The sequence below is a fragment of the Dermacentor silvarum genome, chromosome 2, assembly GCF_013339745.2.
Source record: "Dermacentor silvarum isolate Dsil-2018 chromosome 2, BIME_Dsil_1.4, whole genome shotgun sequence".
NCBI classification, from domain to species: Eukaryota; Metazoa; Arthropoda; class Arachnida; order Ixodida; family Ixodidae; genus Dermacentor; species Dermacentor silvarum.
Window position 1 is genome coordinate 155710982 of NC_051155.1, and position 13881 is coordinate 155724862.

Below are 13881 nucleotides of genomic sequence, written 5' to 3' on the forward strand. Positions count from 1 at the left end.
TTAGGTTTGCTTAGCGAGACAGATGATTTATGTTTAACAACTACTACGATTGTATTTACTGCTTATTAATATTTTTGAAAGCTTTGCAACAGCATGCAATGTTTTAAAATGTTGGTGTGTACAAGAACAATAAGTGTCCATATGACCTTAGCAGGCTTGTTCCACTGGGTTTATAGTGAAAATATAGTGAACATTTATTTGCATAATTTTATCACTCTGCAAATGATCTACTCTATTATACAAATTGCCTTAGAAATCATCTTGACAACATATAGTTACATAAGGTAGAAAATAATGAGGTCATTCTCTTCTCTTGCAAGCGTGATTTGTAAACCAACATTATTACTGAAATAATATGCCTTAGCTCATATAGTCTTTCCCGACATGCATTATAAGTTACGGTTACATTTTGCTTATGTCCTTCTTGATGCTAGTATAATGCTGCAGTCTTCATGCAACACTTGCACGTAGTGATGAAGAGTCTGTTTGGTGCTTCTTTCAGGCTTCGTAGCCCAATAATGTTGCTGAACGTCTCTCAAAAATTTGTATCATAGCAAAATATGGAAAAGGCAGGCTCCATAATGCAAAGTGATTGTTTTATAATAAATTTTTCAATTAATTTAAACTTTCTGACCAAGAACATGTAAAGCAATATACTCACAGTACATATAATACAGGATAAATTAACACCTTATTTTACATATGGAGTTCCTTTTGTACATTAACCATGAACATTTTCACACACTGCTATAGCTCTCTTTTCTTGAAATCATATTTGATGACTATGCATTTCGAGCTAAAAGTGCTACCACATGCACATTTTTAGTTACTGCCTTTGTTTTTATGTTTTCATGGAGTTGCGCATAACCTCATTTTGTGATTCTTCTTGCAGGGTAATCGTCAACTGATGACTGGACTGCAGAATGCTGCACTTGTTTTCCCACAGTATGCCCTGATTGGCGGCTTTGTCAGCCTGGCTAAGAATCACATTCAGGCTGACATATACGCTCGCTTCGGCCAGGACACCTACGAAAACCCTTTCAGCAATGAAGTCCTTAATTACAACTTTTATGCCATGTTCTTGGTTGGAATAGTCTTTTTTTGCATAAACCTCTTCCTTGAGTGTCACTTGAAAGCATCATCGCGTCCCAGGTAAGCTTCTTCGTCTGCTTGTTTCAACAAAGTCAATACGGGCAGGCACAAAAACATTTTAAAAATCTGTCCTTCACAAATCTCTCGAAATCTATCACGAAAAGAAGCTCTATTGAAGTTGAACAGCCAACTTCAAAGTACAGTTTCTCTGCTTCAATTTTGTTAAATGCCTACTGTTAGAAGGCACCGCCTAGAATATCAGGAGATGTGTAGTCTGTCTCCTCATACCATGCCAGGAACACCTTGCTCTTTCAAATTTGGGAACAGGCCCGTCAAAAAGTCTTCCAAATATGCATAACAAGTAACAAATGCAGTGCCATCAAATCATGTTTTGCACAAGGACAGTAATATCATATGTCAGAAGTATTTCAGTGGCATTTAATAATGGCAGCGCTGTCCGATGGGCCAGTTGGCACCTTTTCTTTTTGCATACTCCTCCCTCTGCAGTCATGTTTATTTGCTGTCTGTGGAGGTGGCAGCACACAATTTTACTTCTCGCAAGGACATCTCAATGAACACAGCAGTTAAATGATGTTACATTGTGGAGTCCTAATGTTTACCGCTAGTTATAATAGAAAAGGAGTGGACATGTGTTCAAACAGAATAAGAATGAGGTGAGGAAGAGAGGGGGTGGTGGGCAAAGGGAGCTTGGTAGAAAGCTAGGCTTGCTATGTAGCCAAGGCATCTGCACCATACATATACATTGTGAGACCGAAAAAATGTGGCCCTCCTGTTTAGATATTACGTGACTGTGAGCTCTTACACTGGACCCCTTTGTTATAAGAGTGAAGCTCTAATTTCATTTATGCTCCAAGTTTTCACTTCTACTCATGATGGTTTTGCATGCTACAAGGCAATAATATCCTCCAAGCAATGGAACAAGACATAAATGGAGGGCAGGTTTGCACATGGTCAACTAATGTTAAAAACCAGTGAGAAAGATCCATACTGAAGATAAAAAATTACACAAAACGATTGCTGCCAGCAATCATCCTGTATACTCCTTTTACCTTGTGTATGCTACTTTTTCACTGGTTTTTGCCCTGGTTGACCAAGCAATGCAGCATGCTGGTGCTACTGATATCATGGTAACATCACTCACATTGTTACCTGGCAGGTTTTGAGATAACAAGTGCCTCTGGAGAGCATGCACATTGCATTATACTCGTAGGAGCCCATTGATATGTGCACAGTTGTGATGCATTTCGGGCTGCCATGTTGTCTTAGCACAATTCCAGCAGAAAGCTCATATGCTCTTGCCTTTTTGTCTCTTACATTTTCCTGCCTTTCTTGTTTCTTATGGAAGACTCCTAAAATATTGATCAACATTGCTATTGTAATTGAAATTGAAGGCTTCCCACTATGTTCGAAGCTGTGAAAGAGTAATAGCTCTTATTAACGGAGCTTAGTCATTATGACAGCATTCACAGCAGCATGTATATGTTCTCATATAGTCTCCAAACGTGCTTTGAAATCTTCGGGCACATAGTGACTACTTCAAAGCCAGCATGGTATGGCATTCACTGTTAATTCTAAGAGCATGCGAAAATGCAATTGAACCTGATTAAAACAAAGTCACATCGAACACAAAAATACCTTGGTTATATGTGAAATTGATTAGATTTATTTATTTAGATTAGAAATATTTTAGATTTACTTTGTTACATCTAATTGTTGGATATATACGTGTTTGTTATATTGAGGTTCAGCTGTACAACTGACAGGGCACAGATTTGGCCTAATTTTTATTGGTTACTTTCTAGCACGTTGACGCAGGTTATGTGAAGATAACATAATAAATGAGTACCTAGATTTACAAGTTTCTGGGTAAGAGAGATGCTTTACAAAGTCTTCCAACATTTCATTTCAGGACTCAAAAACAGTTCAGGGTGCCTGAAGACACTGATGTTACAGCAGAAAGAATGCGGGCAAATAGCGACACTGGCAAGAATGATGTGTTGAGAGTACTGGATGTCGTTAAGGTACTGACCAGAAAATCATTTCAAGTCTTCAGTATCTGGGCTACGTATTTAGTGACTGCAATAACATTTACAGGCATAAGTGCAAGACTTTTGCTTTCTTTTGAAATCATGACAGGATATATTGGTATTACTTGAGATCAGGCCTGTGGCCAACTGCTGACATTGTGTACTGTGCTGAAAATCTACGCGTAATATTCATACAGATGATGATGACCAACTAGGGAAAATTCTTTCCAACCTTTTTTTTTTTTTTCGCACCGGCTGTAGCTGTAACCAAAATTGGCCTCACTTTTTTTTGTATCTGTTTTTTTCTTTTTTGCACATCCTGATGCAAGTGCCCTTTTACAGAACTTTTCTATTCCAAGTTCTTTAATTTGAAAGTAAGGGGTTGGACCTCACAAGAGCAAAAGCAAGCATGTTATACTGAACAACTTTTCAGGCAGGGATTACATTTAAAAGCCAAGGGATGAGGAAACTTAATTTCCTCAACCTTATCAGGTGTACAGCAGCAGTAAAGGCCTCAGTTTTCCAGTGGCATAGGTAACAACAAATTGAAAAAGTTGCCTATTCATTATACAAACAGACAGCAGTGCACTGGGTACACACAGGTACAATGAGTGCCACATGATTATATTATGTTGTGCTACATAGTTAACTAAAGGTGCTTTATAAACATGATGAAGAAGAGGTAGAGGTTGATCCTCACCATCTTGGCTGCTGTTACACCTGTGCTACTCGCCTTACTTGTAAATATTTGTAAATACAGTCAAACCTAGATATATCGAACCCACATATAACAAATTATTGTGTATAATGAACAGCAGTAAAATCCCCTTGGAAATTTTTGTATAAAATTTTTATTTTATATGTATCGAATTACCTATATATCAAACTTTTTTGTGATCCCCTTGAAATTCGATATATCCGGGTTTGACTGCATACGTTATTTGTGTAACAATATTTTATCCTGGCTGTAAAATACTGCCCATAAAATACCTTTGTGGAAGTATTTGTGTGAAAGCACTAATTTCTAGTGTATTTCCTAAGAGCACAAACAATTACTTCCTTGTTCCCACATAATTTTTTTATCAAGTTGTGCTTTTACAGTATCACCCTTATTAGTGGCACACATTCACATTTCAGCTAAGTGTTATCCTGTTGGCTTTTGACATCATCAAAATAATATGAATATAGGCTTAAGTCTTCTGATTAAAGGAGTTTTAAGGTTAGGCAAGGAAGACATTTATATTTGCTAAAAGAGAGAGACTGGTTTTGAAATCAATTTGTGAGCACCATTCTCTGCACAGTGTAGCAATATTTCGGCTGGACACTGCATGTGTACATCGAGCCTCATTGATGCTTTTTCAGCTCATATTACTTCCCAGTTTTTGCAAATAGGAACACTGAAAGCACAAAATTTTGATCACATAATTTGAATCATTCATTCTTCCAGAAGCATTTTCCTGTGTCTGCTTTTTTTTTTACTGCACCTTAACAATAAGGTTATACCATACTGTGCCTGTTGGCTATGTCCTCATAGAGTGTAAAGCATTCAATATTTTCAGTGTGTTCAAGGAACACCGTCATTCTTTTGCAGCCATGTGAAAAGGCACCTAGGCTTGTGCTCAATGAAGATGAGATTTTGCCTGTCTGTATAGGAATTGTACAGTGATAGTCTCATTGCACCAGATGGAACAGAAATAGCGATAGCAATCTGTACATGCAAAAGTATAGTAACACTGCCGCTTTCAACATTGGATTTGCTTACATTCAAACATTTTCAAGTAACACAATTGCTTTCCATACAGGTTTACCAAGGACGACACAAAGCAGTGGACAATGTCTCCTTTGGCATTCCAAAAGGCGAGGTATGAATCCTAATCATGTATGAACATAGGAAACATGACAATGCTTATTAGCCACATTTCTGCTTTACCCTCCTGCAAAATTATGTTTCAAGAAAGGATTAAATTAAACCTCAGTATAGCGAACATACATACATGAAATATTGGATAGAACAAAGTTATACAGCTCGTTACGTTATTGTAACGAGGTATAACACAGTAGTAGCTCAACATTATAGCATATTAGTAGCACTTAGTCCCTTAATTCATCAAACTACAGCCGAGTTTATAGCTACAGCGGCTGTCTTACAGTAATTGTGCAGTCTTATAATTCTACTTATCTCTCATGTTTATTTTAAATAGTACATTATGCTTTACTGTTGTAGCCTACGTTGGAAACAGTTCTAGTAGCACAGGCAACGTCTTGTTGTTCATTTTCAAATCATCTCACCACAGTGCTTTGGACTTCTTGGTGTAAATGGAGCTGGAAAGACAACCTTGTTCCGCATTCTTACTGGACAGCTTCGGCCTACACATGGCACCACCCTTGTTCAAGACACAAGGTAGCTTTGGCTTGAATTCAGATGATACGCATATTGAGATCTGTACCTCAACATATACTGAACTCGAGATTTCTTTCTTACAGATTGGACAAAGTGTTTGCAAAGGGTACACAGTTAGTGGGCTACTGCCCCCAGGCAGATGCACTTGATGACTTGCTGTCTCCAAAGGAGCATCTTATGATTTACTGCATGATGCGTGGGATACCAAAGAACGAGATCCAGGAGGTGATTGCTTTGCTTTATTCTTCTGTGATTGTACTCACGGTGTGCAAGAATTACTAACACCTGTCTGTGATAGGGAGGCTGTATTATATGTTATATGAACCTGACAACTGTTGTGAACAATATGTCCATTAGTGAAAAGTATAGCAAATAGCAATAGAACAAAGCAATGTTGAGACTTAAAACTGCACTTAAGAATGTGTGGGTGTACAAGCTGTTCCTAACATTTCTGTGCTTAGTACTCTTGCATTGGTAAATTTCTAACAGGATTGCATCTTCAGCAAGACTACAAACTACATCCTCAAATGTCATTACTGCATTAGTGATTGCAAAAGATCTGAAGGCAGTGTACTGTATTACTATATCATAAACAGTGCCTAGATGCCATTGTGACATCCGTTGCAGTTATCCTGAACTGAGCTAGCCTTGCTCTAAAGGGAGCCACTATACAAATGCTCACTGGTAGTACTTCTAGGCAGTTCTTCATCAAGGCGGATGACTTGGCCAATGCAGGCTTATCACAAAAACTCGGTGGGATATTATATGTAATGTGAAGCACAGTAGCCTTCACGAGTTTCCATTATGCATTTTTTCTTAGGTGCATTCATTTTTGCTAATACAAGTTTTGCCACGCACCAAATACATATTTGCAGGTTGTCGAGGAAGCCCTCTCAAGGTTCCAGCTTTCTGCTCATGCTGATTACAAAGTGGGAACACTCAGCCGTGGCACTAGACGAAAAGTCTGTACAGCCATCTCTATGCTTGGAAACCCACAAATTGTGCTCCTGGTCAGTTCACTTGACAGATTCATTTACATTCACTATATACATACTGCTCTTCCTCCCATTTCACCGATTTTGTTTAATGTGACAGACTGCAGCATAAGTTATGCGAACTGAGCTAGCTTTGTCCAGGTGCAAGTGTTATAATTTAGAGAAGCCAGTTATTTTCTAAAAGGCAATTATGTCAATCAAAAGAAATAATAGTGTCCAGTACAATGATACTAAATAAGGTACAGCAGAATCAAAAGTTATAATAAGTACTAAAACTTCCTGCACACAAAGTTTGAGGATACCTTGCTGTGAGAAGCATGTGCGGCATAATCACAACCTATCGTGAATAGTGACATGGTCGAGGTCCATTGGGTTTCTAAAAATGAATAATGAATGCGCAGGAAGTTAACTGTAAGAACTGCAACTGGTGCACATGCATAATTTCAAAAAATTATGGTTGCATTATCCTTCAAAAACATTTTGCATCTATAATATTTAATGTGTTAACATATAAAAAGCTATCTGCTCACATTGCTTCAGTACGTAAGCACCAGAATTTAGCTGGTAGTTTATAAAATATTTACAAATTTCACTTGTCTCAAATCCAGGATGAGCCAACAAGTGGAATGGATCCTGTTACTCGTAGACTGGTCTGGTCCAACGTTTCCGAAGCAATTCGGGAAAAGCGCTCTGTCTTGCTAACATCACACAGGCAAGCAATCATGATATTCTTATGTGCACCCATATTTCCTGTAATTAAAGCGATGCATGTGGTCTAGACACTGTACGTATCTCATGCTAGTGTCCTATAAGCAGGCCTAAATATAATTAAACATTGGTTTTAAAAATAGCTCATAAAACTAGACACTTACGATACTATGGTGAATAAATAATGGCTGTAGATGTGCCCAAGTTACATACATTGACAAGGGTTGCCTCATGGCTGACTGCTATAGGTATATATGGTCTGTGAAGTAAGAAATTACTAAACATATTATTGGCTCTAAAAGTTTAAGGTGTCTGGGATTTCGAAAAAGCTGTATTACAGTGATACTTAGGCATGCAGTATAAAATTCATAGTTGTGGTTTGTACTAGAATGTACAAGCAAGACACTGATGTGCTTATCTATAATCTGCATGCGAGAAGTATACAAAAATTCAGTATTACTTGGAAACCCATGCCCCAGGGAAAGCAAATACTATTACAGTGAAGTAACTTATATTAAACAGACTGTTGAGCATAAAATGCAAAAGCCCATTTCTGCACAACATGAATGCCAATATAAACAGATTCTTGGGATGCAAAATACACGCAAGTCATGGCAATTTTTAAGTGCAATGCATAGCACGTTTTTGAGAGAGTCGCACTTTATGTTTTGTTTACTTTTCATCAACAATGCAGCATGGCCGAATGCGACCTACTTTGCTCAAGGCTCGCAATCATGGTGAATGGACAACTGTGCTGTATAGGAAGCCCACAGTACCTCAAACATAAGTGAGTAGTTGGCCTACAAATCCAATAATTAAGAGAGAAATCTGCAAAACAGCATAGTAGAAGATTACTATACTCATTAAGCAAAATGTGCTTATCAATGAGAACCAGAAATATACCAAGAAATATTTTGCCTTTTATGGTATGAATGCATAAAAATAAACCCCATAACTGAACCAACAAAAAAAGATTGCATATTTGGAAACTCTCATTGGTTTTCTAGCTGAACATGATAGCATTTGTAAACAATGTGTAATAACTGAAAAAAACACAAGAAAATTAATGAAATCATGGGAAATCATCGTTTTTCACTGGAGAGGGACATTATTATTAGGGAGTTTTAGTATAGCGGAAAACAGCAAACGCAAGGATTTAGCATTAGCGTTGCATGCTGCAAACTGCACATGCACAGAACTTAAACGTAGCCAGAACTCTTACGTACGTACGCTATTTCCGGAATATAGCGTTCAACGCTAACGCACACAAGGGATTCGGTACGTAGGGCAAGATGGCGGCACCTGTTGAAGCGAGAGCCGTCCACTTTGGATCTATCGAAGTCGTCAGCCTGCACTGTTCGGCTCATTTGTTCCCCACTAATGCTTGTGTTTGCTTTAGATTTGTGTGATGATGCTTTGACAGTGGCGTACAGGTGACAAATGGACGTTGTTTTCGATATACGTTCTCGATTAGCAGCAGAGTAAGCTTAACGAGAGGGTTTGCTCATGTTTGCTGTATCTACCTCGAGATGGCGCCCAAGTGTATTTGCGTTAGCGTTTAGCTCCATTCCACTATTCTAAAACACTACCTTGTACCACGCAGTGCAGCCTTTCTTTGCGTTAGCGTTGCGTCGCCCGCTAACGCTAACGTAAGCGTTTTCCGCTGTTCTGAAGCTCCCTATTATTATTATTAATTATTATTGTTATTATTATTTGCGATGTTACTTATATTCCTTATGAAGGAAAAAGAACTGTGCACATTAGTTCATGAAATAAATGAAACAGCGCAATTAAAATAAGGACATACAGAGAAACAAATACCACAGAACAAGCACTTCATCTGTGCTATTTGTTTCTCTGTGTGTCCTTGATTAGTCCCCCTGTGTCAGCTTAGTTCTAAAGACGAAGCAACTAGCCCTCACCAAGACAATCTATCTGTTTTGCCCGCTCTATTTGCGCACATTTTTACATGAATCAATTCAAACCTCATTATAACGAAGTCGCATATGACACAAAAATACCTTTGTTATATTCCATATTTGTTGTAAGCATATATTTATTACGCACTAATATTGGTGATAAACATTTCAAATTTGCTGCATCATATCCCATAATTCATTGGATACTTGTTCGTTGCATTGAGGTTTGACTGATTAATTCTTTATTCCAAATCTGTAAATGCAGTATTCTTTGCTCAAGGCTATCGGGTTTCACTATAGCAGACCTTTAGTCATAGATAAGGTCACTACGAAACCTTTGTGCATCCTGCTCAACCCTCCCCCACCCCTTTCCCACTGTATGCATGTTTTGGTTTTTCTTGTACTTGTTTGTAGGGATTCGAATTTCTACATCTGCCTCCACATGATGTTCTCCCTGCAGGTTTGGAGCTGGATTTACTGTCACGATACGCATGGCTGAAAATGTCCAGGACTGGAAGCAAACAATTAAATATCTAATCACTCACTTCCCCACGGCATCACTAAAGGTATGGGTCAGCATAGTGGTTGTTTCAGTGTAGGCTGAGTAATTCTTAATAAGAGAGCAGCATAAAGTTTATCTTTTAGCAAGACATTATGTAGACCAGCAGACATCACAAGCTGTTTGATTATCACTGGTTAACTATTTAAATAAGTTTTGCTACTTCATTTTTCTTTTAAACGCTTTAAAGAACATGTTGCAACTGCTGAATTGAAGCCAGTTAGTCTTCAAGGCATGTCCACCTACTAGGAATGCCAGGATTACCAACAGTTCCAAGATATTTGTCCCTTAAACATTCATAAAATACAAAGTGCGTTCTGCATCGTTTTGTCCCGCAGTGCCTAAGGAAGGTTTTCTTTTAGTAATACGATGAATGTGACCCTACGCTAATGTATTTCACTGCAAATATGTGGACTGATTGACTAATGGGGTTCAATGTCCCAGAGAATGCAGCAGCTAGTGTAGCGGAGGGCTCTGGAATAATTTTGACCATCAGGCACTTATTAAGCATGCACCCCAAGCTTGATACATGAGTGTTTCTACATTCCTCCCCCCACTCTCCTTACTAGAATGTGACAACCACTTCCTGGAATCGAACCCTCCACATTATGCTACTCAGCAAAAGGCCATAGCCAATGCTCAAGTTCAAAGCTGATGTCCAATCTTGTAGTCTCAGGGTACCTACTAAACGGACCTGTCTGCAGCACTGACTGGCTTCAAACAGCAATTGCAGCATTTTCTCTTCAAGTAATTAATTAAATGTCAATTACATGTTCACACATACACCGTCACTACAACATGACAATACCATATGTTCTCAAACCTCTGCTGCACTGTTTTTCAGAATTAGGTAGTCTTTGAAGAAACACTTTGTGTACTCCTCATTGACAGGCTAACATGTCAGGTGTTTTACGTTTTAAGTGTGAAATATGGTTTGCAACCAAGCATGAAAGGTTCTGGCAAATATGTAACCATGACCCTATGCTACGATTCTTTGTTATAAAAGCCATAAAAGAATGTGCTTTCATTGAGTCTCAGCTGCTGGTTCTTTTACCCAACTTTGTCTCTTTTGCAGGCACAGCACTTCAACATAGTGGAGTTCAGCTTACCTTCAAAGCAAACGTCGCTTTCCTCTGTGTTTAAATTCCTGGAGAAAAACAGCAGCGAGCTGAGCATCTTAGACTTTTCAGTGTCTCAGACGACGCTAGACCAGGTAAGAATTTCGCTGCCTTGCACGAGGCACTTTTCTAGCCATAATTCTTTGGGCCACAGCAGAGGACAGACGAGTGCACAAAAATGCAAACGCACATGGCATGGGCGTTGATTAACTGAGAGTTTCATTGTGAACTGAGCAGCATATATAGATACAACCCAGGAATGAACAAAGAGAGCAAAAGTGCACGGTATCTTGAGGCTGGCTAGGCAATGACAAGAAGCCTACGAACTATTCAGGTGCACAAAGTGAAGTTATTTGTATGATAAAGCTAATGAGGAGGTGCTAACAAACATGCCTTGTACTCTCACAATTCTTTCTACTTACATAATTTCATGCATTTTCTTTGCTTGGCTTCTGGCAACAGTTGTTCATTTGAACAGTGGCATGGAGTTGCAAAATTTACAGTGAGCGGCAAGATAGCTTGATGTACTTCTGTCCAAGTTTTTCTTAAAGTCTTTATGATACACCTGACCAACTGTGATGTGTTAGCATTGTGCGGTCATACCATTAAATGACTATCCGCTGAAATTTTCATTAGCTCTTCCTCTATCCACAATTAACTGTGAAAGCTACTTTTTTTTGTTACCTCTTTCTATCTTTCTGCATGCTTACTTTTTTCCCTCTGCTTCTTCTTTTTTTTTTTTTGCCTCTAACTCTTGATACCTCTGTCCCTCTGCTCTGCCTTCTATATCCATTTCATGTGATTCTAATGCACTATATATATACATGTATGGTTCAGCGTTTTTAGTTTAAACCATATTAAAAAAAAAGCATGCAGAATTGCTTTCTAGGAATTCGGTTTCAACCAAAAACGGTCAGTGAGAACAAATTTACCAGAGAGCAAAGATGGCAACAGCTTGTAGCTGCAAGCCTATCTACTTTGATGCAAGGAGCCTGGCGAGGTCAAGGCTGCTTGGCGAGGTCAAGGTCACCTGCTGCCTATGCAATCTTTACTCTTTCCTTATTTACGTCCGTTTTGCTTGTCGTCGCTATGAAAATAAGAATCATGAAGGGCGGAGGGAGGGGAATAATTTTACTAATAATGCTTCACTCTATTTGTGCTTGAATATCAATTGCATTCTTTTAATTTCTGCACAGTCACCGGCTTGTGGTGTGCACTTGCTATTGACAGCTTCTCGAAAATGTTGTTATTCTGCACGTTGAATATAACTATGGCATTGAAGAGCAGGTTGTGTAGTCATGTGGCACATTGAAGCATCGGTCAACAAAATTAGTGAACCAGATATTCACACAAATAAAAAAGACATGATAAGGTCGGCATGAGAAATTATGCATGCAATGATAAATGGCAATGAAAACTCATAATCACTGAAATTTCTTTTTCGTGGAAATAAATATCAATAAAGTATGCCAAATTTTGGGGAAGTATAAATAGAAAACGCTGAACCTTATATATATATATATATATGGCAGCTCCACACTGTATCAGCAGTCCACCAGTAGGACAACAAAATGGCTGCAGCCGGATGCTGGATTCTGGCGATAGAAACATATGAGTGTGGTTGCCTCCTTAAACACTGGTCAAAAAATTGTGATAAAATCAACCTTTTGAAAATGGTATTCGGGTAGCTGTAGGCAGACATAATATATCCCTGTTGCCTGCAAACTGTCAAGCAATGTAAATATTTCCATATTTTTTGTTGTATCCAATTAAAAAAGTGCTTCGTTTTTGTTCTTTTTATTTTCTCAAAACACAATGTTGGGGCTCCTTGCAGTCTTTCGGGGGTGATGTCTTAGCCATCAGAGCACCTAGAATGATAGTATTTGTTGCAGCATGCAGCTAAATGCATAATGCACACAATTGTAGGAGCAGATTTTCAAAATTTTGGTTATATTTTTTTATTGGCTGTAAATTACATATTGAATCAGCCACATTTTGAACACAACAATTTGAAGCACTGTATTATTGTTAATACTTGTCATACCAAAAAAGTATTCCTGCCATTGTGAACCCGATTCTACCTAGTATCTATGTGTCTAAAGCAATATTTTGGTATGTAGTCCTTGTGCCATTGTTCCCAGAAACAATAGCAATTTATTTCTTATTAAGTTTGAAACTAATTGGCCTATAAAAAAATGATTGCATATTTGAAATCAGCACAGAAAACAGAACAAGATGGTGCAGTTTCATTAAATTTGATAATGACGACATTAAAAAAGGCTTCAATACTCACTACCCCCCTTAATGGGGACAGATTCACGTGTATATAATGTGCAAGAATTTTACTTTGGAGATCTACTTTATTTAGTCTTCTAGTGGTGTCCTCCAATGCTCGCCGTATACGTCACTCCTCCTTTCGACGCGTGCCAGCTCACTTTACCTGTCCAGAGTGAGCATCAACGGTCCTGTACAAGCGTAGATTGAGTTTGTATATGTGTATAATGCTAAAACATGAAAAAGTAGACTCAGCAACCATGACTTCGCTAAGCAGCAAGAGACCTGAATGCTGTCACACATGGCTGCTCGGTCCATTTGCTTCTTCATCGCTGTCTCTCTGTCGCTGCCACTATGCGCAAAGCACGGTTGTGTGCAGCTACATGACACTTGGCTTTCCTCAAGCAATAGGATGGCACCTAGCTGCTCTTGTGTGGGAACAAACTGAGGTTCAGATGCCCTAATTACACGTGATTATGTCGCGATAGGTTTTAGTCGTATCCTGTCAACACACTTTTCTGAAAAGACAATGGGGATAGAAGTCAGAGTAATTGTATGACATCATCTGATGCAAGTTCTACATGACAAGTACGGTGTTTATAAAGCGAGTACTTTACCAAGCTAAAATACAAAATTATTTAGTGTCACATTTATACAAATATGCTGCTAAAAGGAAAGCTTATTTATTTACACCAAAGGAATGCACATAATCTCACGGAAGATTTCACTTTGAATCACCACGAGTCTCAAACAAGTGGCTTTGGCTA

General features: G+C 38.5%; 1 protein-coding gene across 1 annotated transcript in view; it reads left to right on the forward strand.

Annotated features, from left to right (window-relative positions):
* LOC119441948 (uncharacterized) overlaps positions 1-13881 on the forward strand; it is a 184762-nt gene that overhangs the window by 169293 nt on the left and 1588 nt on the right. The window contains 10 exon segments of the mRNA XM_037706628.2: positions 893-1152; positions 3023-3134; positions 4943-5002; positions 5435-5541; positions 5625-5766; positions 6417-6551; positions 7145-7248; positions 7939-8031; positions 9624-9729; positions 10798-10935. Coding sequence (XP_037562556.1) covers positions 893-1152; positions 3023-3134; positions 4943-5002; positions 5435-5541; positions 5625-5766; positions 6417-6551; positions 7145-7248; positions 7939-8031; positions 9624-9729; positions 10798-10935 — 1257 coding nt within the window.